The 19,672-nt window shown below is 40.1% G+C and overlaps 1 protein-coding gene across 2 annotated transcripts in view; it reads right to left on the bottom strand.

Moving 5' to 3' along the window:
* Nucleotides 1-148: 148 nt before the first annotated feature.
* Nucleotides 149-19,672, bottom strand: part of LOC124612667 (BRCA1-associated RING domain protein 1-like) — a 194,451-nt gene continuing 174,927 nt past the window's right edge. For both annotated transcript variants that reach the window (XM_047140991.1, XM_047140992.1), the window contains 3 exons: nt 1,897-2,006; nt 1,678-1,799; nt 149-757 (listed from right to left, as the gene is read on the bottom strand). In XM_047140991.1, the coding sequence (XP_046996947.1) occupies nt 416-757; nt 1,678-1,799; nt 1,897-2,006 (574 nt within the window). In that variant the 3' untranslated portion in view covers nt 149-415. The remainder of the gene's footprint in view (nt 758-1,677; nt 1,800-1,896; nt 2,007-19,672) is intronic.

The raw sequence follows: 19,672 nt of genomic DNA, 5'->3' as shown, positions 1-19,672 counted from the left end.
TGTTGTTATAATGAAAAATCAAATACTGGAAGCATGCTTAATGACAACTGCAATTGTATACACAACTGTATTTCATTAAAATAAGAAAGAAATAATCAGATTGCTAATTAAATACTGCTGATTATTTAATGACAAGGAACTTTTAAGATTATTACCTCAGGTATATTTATTTCATCAAAGCAAATAACATTATTGCCAGTGCAAAAACACTATGTCAACAGTAACTCGCAAAATGTTGGTTATGCTCTAATAACATCAAAACTGTACAGTGTTCAGCATATGTACATGTATTTTCCATTTACAGTATTTAACACTTAACAAATAAATGCATCACTGCAGTTCTCTCATGTGCCACACATTCAACTGTAGTCACAAGTCCAAGAGATTTTTCCAAAGCTGCCCCATATCCTTTCTTTTAAGGGAGACTTAGCTCAAATTTTTCTATGCAAGAAATAAGCCAGTCTACTGGCAGAGTCTTAACATGTTTCATGTTGTATTTGAGCTGAGGCTCTGTTTTTCCTGGCTTATATATGATGTAATGTGAACACTTTGCCAGAGGACCATCACCAGCAGCATGGAACGGAACTGTGCACTCACTTTCAGGTATTGATTCTGGATTAGGTTCCCTGTACAGTACTGTCCCACCACCCATCTGTATAAGTGTTGTAACATCTTTTTTATTCATGTTCAATCCATGCACAGTACACACTCCACCATGCATAACATAAATGTAACAGCCATTGAAGATGCTTGGAACCTAGGAGGAAAAAGATTTTTATGCTTCAGTTAGGAATTACGTGCTAGCACAGGAATAATTTTGATACCACATATTCCTATTTTATGTAATTTCTTAATGAGGTAAAACATTTGAATTAATATTCAAATCATTATTTTGGGGACCAATTACCACTTTTCAGCAAAAGTCCTAAAAATTATACAGTGTCAGACACACAAGCATTAACAGCCAAATATTATTAAAAAAAAATTGTCACTTCTGAACTTCAACAGCCAACTGTGTCATTTTTAGATCACTTATGAGAGTTGCAATGGTAACCACAGACAACTTTCACTCAATCCTCTGGGTTGTTTTGGTCCATTTCAGAAAATGGGTCAGCAATGAATAAAAATACTAGTATACAACAGATATATACAGACTGTGGAATATGTAAGAACTAAAAGACCAATCACTGGATAAGGAGTATGAAATGATACAAAATAAACACAAGTATGCATCATCAATAACTAAAATAATTTCTAAAATAAAATTATTTTCAAATATATTACTGTGTCCTTTTAACATAGTATCATGGGAATCTTTCTTCCATAATTATTACTGAATAGGTAAGCTCCCTACTTAATTTCTGAATAGCCAAAAAAGTCTTGCATTCAAACACTACAGTTGTGTAACTTTTTATTACTCTTTGTGGGGTGCCTCATTCTGTAAATGCACAAATATAGATTGCAACCAATGAACTAGAAATGGCAAATTTCAATCATCAATTTCATAGACTCCTTCCTAAAGCAAAACGTAACTGAAGGAGAGAAAAGAAGTGTAAGTTATTAAAACTGTAACTGTTGTCTTTAACCGTTACCACCAAATGTATTACATTGTTACTCCATGTCTAAATTCACTGTTAGTGCAGTACACTGACATCTAAAGAAGGAAATGTTTAATACCTGCTGAATGTTAGTCAGTCTTCCTTTCCTTGGAGCATCAGAATTAGGAAAAGCCAATGTTCCTTTAGCCTCAAATGGTTTATGATCAACTATCTTATTTTCTGATGTACATTTGCGTACCCCTGAAAAAAAGGTTTAAGTTTTTGAAAATTAACAAAGGTAAATCTATAATTTATTTCCACTGAAGAAATGCAAATTATTAGAAAATATTATACTTACAGTCAAAACTAACAATCCATTTCCCTTGCATGATACCACAAAGAACAGGTAACGTCAGTGAACACACTTGTCCATCTTCAGTGTTTGTTAAGATGGCAGTAACTTCAGAACTGTAAATGATTGAATTAATGTGGATTAATTATCATATTACCAGTATTATTTCTAGCATTCTAAATCGAAGGTGGTGATAGATTAAACCCACTTATAGATAAGAGTAATATCAAAACATTGTGAGCAAGGAAAAGTCAAAGTGTAAGAGTAAAATTTGAGGCTCTAGCACACAGAGAGAGATATATATTAATCATCTACAACCATTAAATGGAACAAGTATTACGAACTGTTCTAAAATGTGAAAGTGCTGCTCATAGTGTGGCCTCAGAAGCCAGACACTGTGGTCATGTGTGTGTGTGTGTGTGTGTGTGTGTGTGTGTGTGTGTGTGTGTGTTATTTATTTATTTATTTCCAACAAAGGCCAGTGTTGGCCGGGTGTCAGCTCACCTTCTGACACTCTTTTTGTATGTGACTCAGCATCTCTGGTGTACGGTAAGTAGCAACTATCCTTTTCATAATATTTTTACATTCCATCTGGGATTTTCCACTGTTGAAACATGTAAAACAGGTGTCATATTGCAAGCATGTAGAGGACAGAGGCAGCACATATAAACCCATTTATTTCAGATTAAGTATTAAAAATCGGGCCCTGAAGACCATGTGATAGTCGACCAACTGCCGTGTCATCCTCAGTCTTATTATCAGATGCAGTATGGAACAGCATACATTCAGCACACCACACTCCGGGCTGTTGACGAGATTTCAACCTTGGAGCTATTACCTCTCAATCACGTAGCTCATCAACTGACATCACGAGGCTAAGTGCATCTCGGTCCGGTCCTTCCACCAATGAAAAATCCCTGGCAGTACAGGGAATCAAACGCAGGTCCCCTGCATAAGGGTCTGCCCCACTGACCACTCCACTATGGAGGATGTGACATTACAGCCTTTATCACTGCGATTTTTAACGTGTAAAAGTTTTTTTTTTTCTTTATTCGCGTCAGTATGTGCGAACTTTTAACATATACCAATGAATGTTGTAACCAGATATCTTTGCCGCGCTCCTGGAAAGCGCAGAATATCACGATAGCTATAAACTGTTACACGCTGCTATCGATCAGTAAAAAAAAAAAGATGCACTTATGTTTCAAAATAACAATTGCCAGTTTTTACTTCTGCAGGGAGCCGCACTGCTGTCTAGCTGTTCTGTGAATGTGTTGCGAGTCGGACGCAAAAGTATTGTGCTCCATACTGATATAATCATTTTATTGTAAAGTTAAGAGTTTAAGTGATTAAAAATACATGTAGCCACAAACAAGCGAGAATGTATATCGTGAAAAATTCGCTCCACCGCCACAATGGGTGGCCATGTTAATGTAAGTTTCTGTTTCATAATATAATACTTGAAGCCTTGAAGTTTATTTAATTTCAAAGAAAATCTCTCAACCTTATTTTCATTAATTATACTTGTGATAATCTTTTCTGTTTCAAAGATTTATGTAGCTTATGATCCAGCGTGTGTTCTGTTGGAACAGGAGGCTGTCGTGACGACATCGTTATAGTATTTATTGCAAGTTCTTTCAGTTCCGTTTATATGTTCGTACAAATCCAATTACTTGGTGCCTTAGGTTTCTTTCATGTAACTTCCGTCTGTTTTCTCCGCGCGATCTTCCTCCGAAAAAAAATTTCTGTTCATTTTTTTTTAGTAATTTTCGATATCGCGAAGGAGAAAAGACAGCGCCTCCTGCTCCGAACGGAACACCACGACTTTTCTAACGTTGGAGAGTACCGCACGAATTTTCCGCTAAAAGGTAATAGAATTTCTTAAAGCTGGGTCAATTACACATGTTGCTGCTGTTCTCCGACAAATCTGGTGTGATTAATAGTAATTTATTCTGTCACGACAAAAAGAACCAATTTTATTTTTACCAAAGCAACAAAGCTTTCAATTAAATTACTAAGAAAAAAAAATCATACCAGAAGGAGGAACGCAGAACACAAAGAAAGTAATTATGGAGAAATATGGATATTCCCCGATGGTGCAACACTAGCTTTTGAGCACTACCTCTTTTTGCAGCAATAGTACACACACACACACACACACACACACACACACACACACACACACACACTGTATGCGAGTATGTGTGGACTATTGCTGGAATAAAAGCTAGTGCTCGAAAGCTAGAGTGAACATTGTTTTTATTATGTGTTACTGTGCATTAATCTGCTATAGCTAAGTGGTTGCCTCTCCTTTATTTTATGTAATTTTTCACAAAGGAACCTTACAATATTTTTATGAATAATACATCACATCTTATCCTGTGGACTGAGCTGTCTATAATGAATGCCACACACTTAAGAAAAGCGAAAATTTCCTTTCAAGAGAATCATACTTCAACTTATAGCTTACCCAAATTGTTCTTCAAAAGTTTAAACATGATATCAGGAATGGATGTGACAAGGAAGTAAAAACATGGAAAACAGAGAAAAAGAAATAAGACAGAAAAAGTCAGGAACAGAACGACACATGGCATATGCAATGGTGTAGGGCACAGATTAGAGACCCAGTTTGTGTGCTGAGATTGTACAAACAAAATCAGTTGGCAGTAATGTCTCTGGAATGAGATTTCCTGATGTGAGAATAAAAGCTTTATGGTACTTCAATTGTGACAGCAAATAAAATAGCTCAATTTCACACAATAGCCAGCTGCAAAAACTGAAACTTAAATACAGAACCAATTGTTAACAGCAATTAGCACATTTTCTTTGTGGCGGAACGGGGACACACACAGAGCATATTCAGCAGCAAATTACACAAAATTCTCTTCAAACATGGACACTCATCATTTGAAATGAAACAAACAGCTTAACCTTTTTAGTGGAAAAATCTAGATTCCCAATTGGTGAAGGAAGCAAGACAAATTCAAACAGCTATTCTAAGGTCATATAGTCAGAATACTTTTGGCACTAAATATGAAACATTTTGAGAATAAAATGGCTTCAGTCAAGATGGAATGGAAACAACATATTAGAAAATTGATCTGTAGCAGAAAAAATACTGGTGTCCATACACAGTACTTTGCTACTGCAACTTCTGCCTCAGCTGAAGTGTATCTTTCATAAGACTGATAACAATGTCATTTGGAAGGGCAAGGATGGAGGGGTGGTGGTGGGGGTGGTGGTGGGGGTGGGTAGGGAGGAAACTGTGGAAAGCTGTTATCAGATCCGCTTTGTTGGAACAGACTGCCTCAAAAAATATTGGAAGAAGCCATTTTTCATTTGTTAGCATAAATCATATCACACCACTTTTAACAAGATAACAATGGACCTTCTGTGAAAGGGGGGTGGAGATAAAAAGGAGCAAAATATATGAAAAAGTGGAAAGAATACCATGGATTGTACTCAGTTTTTATGTTTTCCATGAGTTTTGGCACATCTTCAAATCTTTTAAGATGAGATAATTCTTGAGTAGATAATTTTTCAAATGTTTCAATCAGGCCTGGTGCTCCCGTAGTGCAAACATGCTCTGTGAGCAAGGCTGTCTATGCTCCAGCTTCACCCATTACCGTTAAGCAGATGTGTGAATGAGAGGGCTATTTGCTGAAGGCTACGTATGTGAGAAACTAAGGAAGATGTGTTTGCAGCACACTATGATTACTTCAGGATATTTTTATAAGCTGGTTTTTATCAGTAGTTTAATTACAACCTCTCCTTTTCCTTTCAAAGAAATAGTTTTATTACTTAATGAAATAATACATTAGATAGTGCTAATATGATGAGCAAAACTACAAAAAGCTTTACATGCAGGCGCACATGCGCATGTACAAGCTTTCCTTCTCATTCCACCTGGTAAGTCTTCAGTGACCCGGGGTTTGGTTGATTTTCTGAACTATACCCCTTTCCCTAAACCCCTCCAGTCCATTTCCTTCACCAGTTTTCTTTCCTCTTCCACTTTTCCGCCAGAAGAAGCAGCCACTGGCTCCGAAAGCTTGTAAAAGTCATACCTTTTTGTGTATGTGTTGTCCTGCCACTGTTGGTGAGTAGAGATCAGTCTACGGCCTTACAATGTCTTGGAATACCTTTGGGAACTCATGTTTCAATTACTGAAACATAATCAGTCAAGTTCACTCCACAAATAACTGCCTCAACCTCCGTATCATGAACTTTAAGTTTATTTTTCCATAAGATTAATTTTTATTTGACAGCATCAATCTTGTCTACCATATCTCCTACCATCAAGTGATACTCGCACTGCAGTAAGGGACTTAACGAATTGAAATAATTAAATAATTCATGATGTCAACGATAAAAGATTTTGTCACAACTCTACACCCACACTACATAGATACTCCACAAGCCACCATATGATGCAAGGTAGACGGTACACTGTATCATATCACTACCAGTCAGTTCCTTTCCCGTTCCACTCGCAAATAGAACGGGAGGGGGAATGACTATCTATATGTCTCCTTATGAGCCCTAGTTTCTCGTATCTTATCTTTATGGTCCTTACGTGCAATGTATGTTGGTGGCAGTGGAAAATTTCAGCAGTCAGTTTCAAATGCTGGTTCTCTAAATTTTCTCAATAGTGTTCTCGAAAAGAACATCACCTTTCCTCCAGGGATTCCCATTTGAGTTCCCGAAGCATCTCTGTAACACTAAAATGTTGTCTGAATATACCAGTAACAAATCTAGCAGTTCACATCTGAATTGCTTTGATGTCTTCCTTCCATCAGACCTGATATGGATCCCAAAAACTCAAGCAGTACTCAAGAATACGGCACACCTTGCATCCTATACATGGTCTCCTTTACACGTGAAACACTCTTTTCTAAAAATCCTATACATGAAACATTGTTTCCTAAAATTCTCCCAAAAAACTGAAATCAACCATTTGGCTTCCCTACCACAGTTCTCACATGCTCATTCCATTGCATATCAGTTTGCAATGATACGCCCACATATTTAAAGAATTTGACTCTGTCAAGCAGGACACTACTAATACTGTATCCAAACATTACAGGTTTGTTCTTCTACTCCACCTGCATTAACTTACATTATTTCACATTTAGATCTAGCTGTTATTCATCACACCAACTAGAAATTTTATCGAAGTCATCTCATATCTTCCTACAGTCACAAACCTTTGACACATTTCCATACATCACAGTATCATCAGCAAACAACCACAGATTGCTGCCCATTACAACTGCCGAATCATTTACATATAGTCACACTTCCCTGGGGCACTCCTGGTGATGGGGCACTCCTGGTGATACCCTTGTCTTTGATGAACACTTGTCATCAAGGACAACAACCTAAGTTCTATTACGTAAGGAATTTTTGAGCCACTAACATATCTACAACTTGTTCCATATGCTCGTACCTTCAATACCAGCTCACAATGGAACATTGCATCAAATGCTTTCTGGAACTATAGCAGTATAGACTCTGCCTGTTGTCCCTCATCCATAGTTTGCAGTATATCATATGAGAAATGGGCAAGTTGAGTTTCGCACAAGTGCTGCTTTTTGAAACCATGCTGATTCATTAACATGCTTCTCAGCCTCAAAAAAGTTTATTAAATTCAAAATAAGAATATGTTAAAAGACTCAGCAGCAAACTGAAGTTAAGGATATCGGTCTGTAATTTTAGACGTCCATTCTTTTACTCTTCTTATATATACAGGAGTCACCTGTGCTTTTTTCCAGTCACTTGGGACTTCGTGCTAGGTGAGAGATTCACAATAAATGCAAGCTAGTTAAAGGGTCAGTGCCTACAGTACTCTTTGAAAAACAAATTGAGATTCCATCCGGACCTGGTGATTTATTTGCTTTCATATCTTTCGGTTTTTTCTCTGCACAAGGAATGCTTATTACTACTTCGTTCATACAGGAGTTTGTCCAAAGGCCAAATGATGGTATGTTTGTGTAACTCTCCTGTGTGAATGAATTCTTGAATGTGAAATCTAAAACTTCGGGTTTCGTTTTGCTATCTTCAACTGCCATACCAGGGTGGTCAACAAGGAACTGAATGGAAGCCTTTGACACGATTACCGATTTTAAATAGGTCCATAATTGTCAGTAAGGTCCGGCCTATTTGTAGCTAAAAGGTTTATGATATTTCCACTGCATATGGGCTGCCGAGCTAGCTGCTCAAAATAGTTTTCAGAAAATGTGCTCAAAAGTATTATGCATGACTGTCTGTCTGTACCCCCTGCAATGAATGCATTGACATCACAGTCTATACTTGGTAGGTTAAAGTCACCTCCAACTAGTACTGCATGATCTGGGTATTTACACAATACTGACCATAAACTTTTTTTGAATGACTCTAGTACTGTCACAGCAGAATTGGGTGGCTAGCAAAAACATCCTACAGTTAATTTCGTTTCACCTACACCTGTTATATATGATCAGATAACTTCACTGTCACACTCAACTTCGACCTCACTAGAGACAATATTTTTCTCAACTCTCAACTTCAATGAACGCTCCCCCTCCTATGGCCTCTAATCTATCTTTCCGGTATTCATTCCATGACTCACTAAATATCTCAGAGCTTTCCACTTTGGGTTTCAGCCAGCTCTGGTCCCATGAATGATTTTGAGCACTATAACTTATCTGGAGGGCAGTAAATTCGAGAACTTTATTACAAACACTTTGACAGTTTATGGATAAAATTTTGACTGTTGAAGTGTCTTTACTCTGAACACCATCTGATTTACCTTGCTGCGTTTCGACTGGCAAGTGTTCATCGGAGCACGCAAACTACCATATTGCCTAAAAAACCCTCATTTGCATTCCACAAGTACTCTGCTACTCGAGTAGTTACTTCCTTTGTGTAGTGCACCCTGATAAATGGGAGTCCTGCAAATCCCCACACGATAACGCAGGTCTCAAAATCTGTAGCCAAGACTGTCACAGAGTCGACAAAGCCGTTGGTTGAGACCCTCCACTCGGCTCCAAACCAAAGGAACCCTTAACCCTTAATGCAGTTTCTTCCCTAATGACCACCTTCAGTTCAGTCAGCATTCAATCTTGTTAGTCAGATGGCAAGTGCATCATATTGTCTTTGTGGCTGGTGTTGTAATTACACTGAAATGAGTATTTACATCCTATAATTGTGCAATGGCATATTAAGCACTATGCATGGTCTTCGAACTACATAAAAAGTAAAGCAAATCACATTCCATACTGAATGATGTGGCTTCTCAATTTTTTTTTTTTTTTTTTTTTTTTTGGAAACATGGAGAACATAAACCTAATTTAATGCAAGTAATATTGCAATACAGTGCTTGGTGTGGGACAAATGACTGTCTACCTGTAGCTGCCTCTGACTGTGGCCTTGCTTTACCCTTACCCCTCAGTCCCACTTGCCGATGTGATCAAACTGCTAGGCAGGAGCGCAGTCGGAGGACTCTTGCCTGTGAAGCACTGTTTGGCCAGATCTGGTTTAAACTAACACAACTACTTTCCTGTTTCAAACCTAACCATTTTTTTTTTCAAATAAAAGCCAATCTACTTAAGACACTGAAAATATATTTTTTATCTTCAATATATTGTCATTGGAGTGTGTGCTGTTTTGAAACTTCCTGTCACTTTCCATTGCTGAGTGACTGATTCATTTTGGAAGCAGTTACCTAAGCTGGAGCTAAACCATTTCTCTGTGGTATCCTTCTCCCAGCAGTACTAGTTCTGAAGGAGCGCAGCAGAGCTTTTGTAACAACTGGAAAGTAGAGTTCCTGGCAAAATTGAAGCTTCTACAATAGGTCTCGAAGATCGTGCCTAGGTAGCTCAGCAGATCACTGTTCACCAGGGGCGAGGTTCTGGTTTCGGGCCTCGGTGTGGCATATGGTTTTAATCTGGCAGAAGTTGCAAATCGGCATAAACTCTGCGGCAGAGTGAAAGGGTCAATCAAGGTGATGCATACAATCAGAAATGCAAAATCGATTGTGCAACCTTTGTCAAAGGGGTACCCTGGCTACAGAAAAGCTCACAACAACTCAGGAACAGTTGATAACCACACAAAATGTCACAATACTTAAATTTTGTAACTTGGGGAAATATAGAACAAGTAGCAAATCTGCAATAATCACTAAAGCTACACATGGTGTGGCACACTATCCTTTGAAAATCCACCAGCAGCTTCTTCCAGAGTTAATCAAAGTTATAAAACTATTTAAAGAACTCACTGAAGACTTATTCTACAGTGAAGTGACTGCATCAAAAGTTTTGTATGGTGTGACAGTATACATTGTATGGAAATTTTGAAACAGAGATAAAAAAAGATGGGAATTCGTTTGAAGATTCACCCTACCATTGCTTCATAAGGTCCTTACCAAATGAGTGGCGTGCTAATTGTAATGGTAGGTTATCCTGAAAATCAAACAGCAGAGCAAAGCACATCAAAATTTTTCAAAGATTCATTTTGGAAAATTTTTGATGTTTTGACAAGTTCAACTCTTGCAACTTCTGCTGTCACTAACAATACCAATACAGCCTGGTGACTGTTCACTGGTATGTACAAGATAAACATGTCTCAGGAAAGATAATCCTTTCAAATGGTGATATCCCAAGTATCATTATATCCTCAACTTCTAATATTTACATCAAGCACAACACAAAAATGTATTTTTGTTCAAAATAAAATTGTAACTGAAGGATCTATATGTATGAGTCCATACATTCATATCTGATGCATTGTGCACTAATGAAGTTGTATTTTCTGACTGAAGGTAAGTTTCACTGCTCACAGAATTGACATAGATACCTGAAATATAAGAATAAGTAATCTACAGCAAGAAATATCTCAAAAGTGAATAAATAACTGATTACTGGGTATCTGCAGTTATTTTAATAACCAATTAGCTGCATTAAGCAGTAACTTTAATACATATAATGTAGGGATATAAGTGCGTATAATTCTACTGATAATTGAGGACCGTGTGCTGAACATCATCACAATAGCATTTACTTCATTTGCAGCCTAATAATCATAGCTATTTAATTTGGTCACTACTCCAAATACGTGTGGCACAAGTAAGCTATCAATGTTCATTTTCCCCTGGGCAGCAGGTCGGGTACTGGAAGTGTGGATGCGTGAATGCAAAAAGGATGATCTATATTGACAGGCGTACCCCATTTCACGGTGCAGTTACAATTATGCAGACACATCGGGCAGTAAATTTAGTGATGTATTTGTGGGAAGACTGTTAGACACAGAGAAAAAGCAACTAACGCACTGAAGTGGGTACATGCTGAGGTACCAACGATCACAAACTCTCCACCTATACTTATGCCAATATCATATACAAAAATCAAAAAATTTAACAATCAAAAAAGTTATCATTTTTTTAAATCCTGGGTCTATAACAGAGCCCTGTATCTGCGTAGCAGACCTGCATGACCAGCGCTCATTTCCCATCACTCACTTCACACACTGGGCCAGCAGTTCCCCCACTCCCCATCGCGCATGTGCACTCTCACTGATTGAGGATGAACAGGCGAGTCACCCTGCCGCATGGCTAAGGAAACACGAATGTAGCACTAATGGACCTGGCAAGCACTGGAGTGCATTTATAATTAGAATTTATTTGTAGCAGTCAGTTTTCCTCACTTTCTATGGAGAATGCACATGCTTATCAGAGAATCACCTAAAATGAAAATTGAAGTAATAATCAAATACTGAGTGTTGTTGAAGGTCACTGATTTAGCTGTGGAACTGTAATTTTGTGTGAATGAACAGCTGACGTAATAATGCTCACATTCAGTCTGTTGCTGAAACCACACTGGCACAAGCATATTTGGCTAAAACAAATGAAAGAGAGTTATGTTGAGGAGTGTGAGAACTTTATTTATAATTAACTAAAATACTTTAATCCATTTACACTTAGGTTCTCATGAGAAAAGCAAACAAATGAACTAACATGACTCATTACCGTTGATAATTTTAGCTGCACTGTCAGGAAAGGTGAAGGAAGCACAAGGTGTAGTAGTAAGCAGAGATGACCATTATTCAAAAAAATTTCTATCTAGATAATTATTCGAATAAACATACCATTCCAACAAATTTATTCAAAATTATTTGTAACTTAAATAGATTAGATTAGATTAATTATTCATTCCATAGACCCATAAAAGTACAGTAATGTAGAAGGTCACCATATTTTGTTAGCTCACTTCTTGCACAGAATTCTATATCTAGCGTTTATTCCCTAGGCTTAGAACACTTTCTTCTGGTAAATAACTTACTAATGGTTTGTGCACAAATGTGTCTGAGTGGTTAAGTTCCAGATTGCAAAGCTAAATTTTGGGAGTTCAATACCATGGCAGTTTGACCATTATTTCTGTTAACTTATTGCTTCTTTCTTCTTTAGCAGTGAGAAAAATGTCAAGTCAAGTTGCATTGTGTTTCAGAGCAGCTGAACTGTACATCCCCTCTAGCTGGCTACATAACTCAGTTCAGAGATAAATACTTTATGATGGATGGCCTCAACAGTTGTGCTACTGATGTGGCACAATTCAATTGCCTCTGCACTTGCCAGTACTTCACATCTCCCTCTGCTAACATGTGAGGCACTCAATATAAGTAGCCAAAGACTAGAATGCAGCCAACAGGAAAACTTAATTTCTGGCTCCTTCCTCTACTGTACCAAAACTGCTAACACTATCAGACATGGGAGTCTTGTAGATATAGTTACGCAATTCATTTTTGTTTGTACCGCCAAAGAATGAGTGAGAAAAAGAAGAACTCAGTGGTTGCTAATGACTAATGGCAGGCTTTATATTCAAAGTCACCTAAAATGTTTGTTGAATGTTGCTGGACACCAACAGTCATCCAAAAGAGTCTTATAGAATTAACTCAGAGTATGCTTTCCACTAGAAAATGGAATAGTTTTCAATTCAACATGCACCTACGCAGTTATGTAGCACTGAAAAATTTTGGAAGGGGCATTGCAATTGTGTACAAAAAGAGTGTTCATAATTGCACCACCCTGGCAACTTTTTTATCGTGGAAGCACTACGAGATCATTATAAGACTTTTTTCCATCTTTTTACTCCAACTGCAATTATTGCAGAGATGTCTTAACTGTGATTTAAAAACAAATATTTCACAAGTATTGCTGTCCATGACAAAGGGAGGCTTACTACAAACTACATAGAACTGATTATTTCTCAGTTTTTGCTGAAGAAGATTGTGATTTGAAAGTCTCATATTATTACCCTGAAATAGTCTGCAGCTAATGGTGTAGTGGTTAATTCCCTGCCCTGAGATTGTGAGGTCCTATGTTTGATTCCTGACTGTGTCAGAAGATCTTATGCACTCGGGGCCCCGAGTGTCATATTATCTTCATCATCACTGAAGCACAAGTCGCTAAAGTAGCACCAAATAAAAAGACTTTCAGTAGGCAGCAGTGCCACTCCAGGTGAGTTCTCCCAACCAAAAATGCCATGCAATCATTTCATCCTGATTTTGAGGACGTACAAAACACCGATAACCTCTTTGAAGATGCAGAATGCATTTTCTTTAGTGTGCCACAATCGGAAATCTTCAAACATCAAATAAACTTTCTAATGGGATATTTGAAAAAAAGGGATATTCTGCAAGCTAACTTAAAAGCAAACAAATCAGACATTCATTTAATAAATGACAAAGAATTCTAGCAATAAATGTGATTGGATTTAATATTTATCTATTACGGAAAATGCTTTTTATCCACAGATGATGAATCAATGCTTTTACTCATGTTCACGAATATAATTTGTTTTTCATGAATAACAAATAATAATATTTATCTCTATTCATTATTCACCATTCAAACAAATTTTGTCCAACTTTGGTGGTAAAGGAAGCACATAGTGCATGGGCACAGTACAAATTTGCAGCTTAAGTGCAATTGAGTGTGAGCACGATATCAGCACGTCTTTGGACAAGCGCATTACATCTGTGAGGCTGTGGACACGTGCTCAATCACTTGTGTTATTAGGTGAGGCAGTATCGTTCACCTTCGACAACTTCCATCAACTTTTGTTAAATGTATTTTCGCTCTCTCTCGCGTACTGCACTTGTGTGCAGACCACTTGGACAGGCCGATGCACTTGCAGGGCTTTAGTTCAAAGTTACTACAGATATCTTGAATGACTCCACAGTGCCTGCAAATGTTAATTTTTATTTTATTTTCTTGCTTTTGTACAATTTGGGCCATAGGCTACTTGCAATTACCTCAATATACACTGCCTGACAAAAAATGTGAAGCAGCCCGAAGATACGGTCAGACGTGTATGTAACTTTGTACTTGTACCCAGAACACGTCATCGGTGGGTACACAGTTCATTGGAGTTGCAATTCTCTGTGACAGATAAAAATTGCCACCAGAGTGCATTAGTGCTATAAGTGTTTAGTCTTGTTACCAGCACCTGTAGGTTATATAAGGCGCAAGAGCAGTGTCAGATGTTGAGTGATCACAGTGAAGGCAAAGGAGATGGCACACGCTTGTGTGTGACAGTGAAATCGGTACCTGGCGGGGTTGGAAAGGGGCTTCATTGTGGACCTCCACTTAGTGGGGTGGTCAAATTAACTCCACAACAGAAACGGCTGCATCTGGAGTGATGCTGTGGCCACTGACTGCTGACAAATGGCGTAGCATTGTCTTCAGCTGATCAATCGCGGTTCTGCACCACCCCCCGAAGATCACTGTTGGTGAGTATGGCAGCGACCTACTGAGAGCTCCCACTCTTCCAATGTTTCGGAGAGGCACAGTGGTGTTATTCCTGGCGCAACGGTGTGGAAAGTGGTCGGGTACAACTCCACGCCCCAGCTGACAGCGATTGACGGAAGTCTGATGAGACAATAGTATGTCACAGCCATCCTGCATCCTCAAGTGTTATGTCTCGTGTGACAATATTGTGGTATCATTTTTCAAGAGTATGATACTCATCCACACACGAGATATGTCTCTACAAACTATCTGCACAATACTGAGGTACTCCCCCAATCTGTCTGTGGTTGAACAGGTGTGGGACCAGCTCTGTACCAGTGCCACTATCCACGGTATCGAAGAGCAGTTACGACAGTTGTGGGTCACCTTGCCTCAGGAGCAATGAAGTGGCTCTATGACACTCCTCCGAACTGAATCAGTACGTGCATCCAGGCCCAAGGGGGTGCTACATTATAGTGTTAAATGGGCTCCTACTAATGAGTTCTTTGCAGATTTGATCACCGAAAGAACACGACATACCCCATATATATATATATATATATATATATATATATATATATATATATATATATATATATTATAACCATATCATTAATTTGAAGTTTCCCTCTATTATAACCATATATATATATATATATATATATATATATATATATATATATATATATATAATAGAGGGAAACATTCCACGTGGGAAAAATATATCTAAAAACAAAGATGATGTGACTTACCAAACGTAAGTGCTGGCAGGTCGATAGACACACAAACAAACACAAACATACACACAAAATTCTAGCTTTCGCAACCAACGGTTGCTTCATCAGGAGAGAGGGAACACAGGAAAGAGGGAAGGAGAGGGAAAGACGAAAGGATGTGGGTTTTAAGGGAGATGGTAAGGAGTCATTCCAATCCCGGGAGCGGAAAGACTTACCTTAAGGGGAAAAAAGGACAGGTATACACTCGCGCGCACACACACACATATCCATCCGCACATACACAGACACAAGGCGACCCACTGAGCACTGACTAATTCGTAGTGGAGGGGCCAGTATAAAAAAAAGTTTTAATATGGTGTTTTGCATCGAGTCATCTGAGCTGTTGTTTCTCAACTTTGGACTTGACTGTGCCAAAAACTAGTTGCAGTACTGATTGAGATATTGTTAACTCACTCAAGTTCAGACCTATCTGCAACTGTATAGTAGATTCAAACTTCCTGGCAGATTAAAACTGTGTGCCAGGCCGAGACTCGAAATCAGGACCTTTGCCTTCCGCGGGCAAGTGCTCTACCAACTGAGCTACCCAAGCACGACATTCAAAGGATGTCCTAAGACACAGACAGTATAAGACATGCCGCGTAGTGGTCACCCGCGGCCGACAGCGCCGTCCTTCTCAGAGGCACTCGGGGAGAGAGCTGTCGACCCAGACAGCACACAACTATTCCCATACAATTGCTGTGGCCTTAGGCGCCCATTACAAATGACAACAAATATCCCTCAGCACCGTGACAGCTGAAAGTGAACTAGGGGAAGCCTGGAATGGAATTGAAATTAATATTAGTGTCATCAGGTTCTCTTCACCGGCGAATGCGATATTTGTCTGATGCTAGAAAATTGTCATAGAAGTGTATGGAAATAACCTGGTAACAAGGCAAGACTTTACACACAATCTCATGGGTTCAGCTGGAAGCTGGTCAGGCCAGTCACATTTTGATTTGGCACTGTGAATGGATGTCAAACCTCTCGTTACTGCTGAGAGTAATTAGAGGGCTACGCATTATCAAGAGATGATTCTCTGACCTACTGTCGGTCCGTATAGTGAACATTTTGGTGACAAGTTCATCTTTTGAGATGATAATATGCAAGCACTCCGTGCCCATCCAGGGTTGCCACAAGTTTCCTGAGTGAAATCCCCTGATATCTTGCCGATTTCCAGACAAGTATTAGCATTTTTCCCTGACAAGTTTTGACATCTCAAGGATAAGTACAGACATAAGTTGACAAAAAAAAGTAAGTACTTCCTTATCTCTCCCTCATTTTGTTTTGTTTTGTTTTAGGGTGCAAAAACAATTAGGATCACACTCACCCAGGCCAAAAATGTGATACACGAAGACAAAGAGAGGAGTTAAAAATGACTACATGTCAATCCCCAACAACGAAAGAGAAGACAGCTAAACACAGGGATGTAGAGAAAGGTCAATAAAATGCCCAATAGAGAAATCGAGGTCCAGAACTAAAAATTAAATGGCCTCAGTGGGAGGGCCGAGAGGAGGTTGTCCAAGCTGCTGGGAAAGGCTTCACAACCCAGAGTTTATGCCCATGAAATGCCAAAGCTGTAATGCTTCCTGACAGATGGTAACACACAGCATCATCAAAGGGAATGTAAGAACTAGTGGGCTGAGGTACGAGGACTGCAGCCTTGGCAGCAGCATCAGCAGCCTCGTTTCCTGTCAGACCAACATGACTAGGAACCTACATAAACATCACAATGGCTCTATCAAGAATTTCCTGAACCCGTTGCACCAAGGGATGGACAGTATACAGTGCACAGAGGCTTTGAAGGGTGCCAAGAGAGAGCGAGCAGATGACACATTTGAAATGCCTGCGCCACCGGATGTACTCCGTGGCCTGATACAGGGAGAAGAGCTATGCTGTAAATACTGAGCAGTGTGCCGGAAGCTGATATCGAAAAATATTGGCGACAACGACGAAGGCACACCCGACACCACGATCAGTCTGAGAGCCGTCTGTATACACAAAGGTACTATTGCAAAATTCCCTGCAAAGGTCGTGAAACTGAAAGTGATAGAAAGAGGCTGATGTAGAGTCCTTAGGAAGCGAATGAAGGGCAATATGAAATGGGTCGTTGCATGAAATCGCCAAGGTGGTGAAGTGTTCACACCGACCAGCAAAGTTGCAGGGAACGTGAAGTTAATCCACCTGACCAAGACCCAAAAGCGTACTCCAGGACGTAACAGAGAACAGGGACGCGCACCGTACTGGCGATCATAGGAGTCATCAAAAAAGGAGGCACAGGATGAGTGGCCATACACGGCAGACAAATGGCATGGTTTTTTTAAAAAAAAGAAGAACGACAGAAGGGCAAGAAACACTACAATGGACAAAACATGACAAGAAAACCACAGAGAGATGCAAGAAAGAGGGAGCAGAGATTAAAAACAAGAAAACAGATTACCTTGGCTGGCTGACCTTGAGAATAAAAAAAGGTGAAGCCGGCCACTCAGCAACACATTGAAACCTCCACCCTAAAAGTACTAGGGTGGAGGACACATACAGACAAAGGACATATACTAAAACACATATCAAATGATAAAACACACCTTCACGATAAAACGTAAAACTAAAGCTGCTGTTGAGGCACTGTCACCCAAAACCGAAGGTAGGGAGCTGGGAAAGTTAAAAGTTCGCCAAAGAGTGGCTAAAAGAGGACAGTACAGCAAGAGGTGGACGACTGTCATTTGGGAGCCACAGCGACACTGGGGTGGGTCCTCGCGACGGAGGGGGTAACCACGTGTGAGCCACGTATGGCCAATGCAGAGCCGACAAAGGACAATCGATTCCCTGCGAGAAGCCTGCAGGGAAGACTTCCACACATTTGCAGCCTCCTTAATGACACACACATTGTTGTGCATACTGTTATGGCACACCATCTCCCAAAGCCGTAAAACCTTACGGCGTAAGACAGAACGCAGGTCAGTTTCAGAGATGCCTGCCTCCAGGAGCGGTTTCCGCGTAGCCTGTTTGGCCAGTCTGTCAGCAAGTTCATTGCCTGGGATTCTGACGTGTCCTGGGGTCCACACAAACACCACTGAATGACTGGACCATTCCAGGGCAGAGATGGACTCCTGGGTGTTCGCTACCAAAGGATGGCGAGGGTAGCAGTGGTCGATAGCTTGTAAGCTGCTCAGGGAGTCAGAACAGAGAAGAAATTACTCATCAGAACAGGAATGGATGTACTAAAGTGCACAAGATATGACCACAAGTTCTGCTGTGAATACACTGCAGGCAGTGGGCAAGGAATGCTGTTCAATAGGTGAAGCAAACATTACCATCAGCCATCGAGCCACCAGTGTAAACAACTTCAGAGGGGTTAATGGAGTCCTTAGGGCCATGAAAAGGTCCACACGAAGCTTCAGCCGAGGTGTACACCATGGAGGTGTAGGCGAATGGACCTCAAGTAGAGGTGGTATAGGGAAGGAATCCAGTTTGGATAGAAGGGATCACACGCGAATTGCAACCGTGAGCCCTGACCTGGACCGCCGATGCGGGAGATGAACTGCCGTGGGTGGGAAAAATGGTTCAAATGGCTCTGAGCACTATGGGACTTAACATCTGAGGTCATCAGTCCCCTAGAACTTAGAACTACTTAAACCTAACTAACCTAAGGACATGACACACATCCATGCCCGAAGCAGGATTCGAACCTGCGACCGTAGCGGTCGTGCGGTTCCAGACTGACACACCTAGAACTGCTCGGCCACTCCGGCCGGCTAGGGTGGGAAAAGATGACGGTAATTCGAATGCTCAGGAGAACAACGAATGTGTGCAACACACTGACGAGCAGTTGCGCACATCAGATCCACAGTGGAGGGACTCCGGCCTCCACCAGGACACTGGTCACCAGACTCGTTCTTAAAGCTCCTGTCACAAGGGCAACGCTGCAGTGGTGCTCTGGGTCGAGCAAACGCAACATTGAGAACACTGCCAGTCTGTAAACCAGACCCCATAGTCAAGTAGGGAACCAAGGGCTCTGTAGAGCTGCAGCAGTGCACGACACACAACTTTACAGCTGAAAACTGGAAGCCATGGGCTAGAGCCCTTTACTGCGCCTTGTGAACAGCTCCCTGTAGGCGCCGCTCAGCAACTCCAGTACTGGAGGGGCAATACGAAATGTAGAAGTCATCCACATACAGAGAAGGGGAGGCCTACGACCCTACAGCTGCTGTAAGGCTGTTAATGCCCACCAAAAATAGACACACACTCA

Source organism: Schistocerca americana, chromosome 4 (assembly GCF_021461395.2).
Source record: "Schistocerca americana isolate TAMUIC-IGC-003095 chromosome 4, iqSchAmer2.1, whole genome shotgun sequence".
In the NCBI taxonomy this organism is placed as follows: Eukaryota; Metazoa; Arthropoda; class Insecta; order Orthoptera; family Acrididae; genus Schistocerca; species Schistocerca americana.
This window is presented reverse-complemented; position numbering and strand designations above follow the sequence as displayed.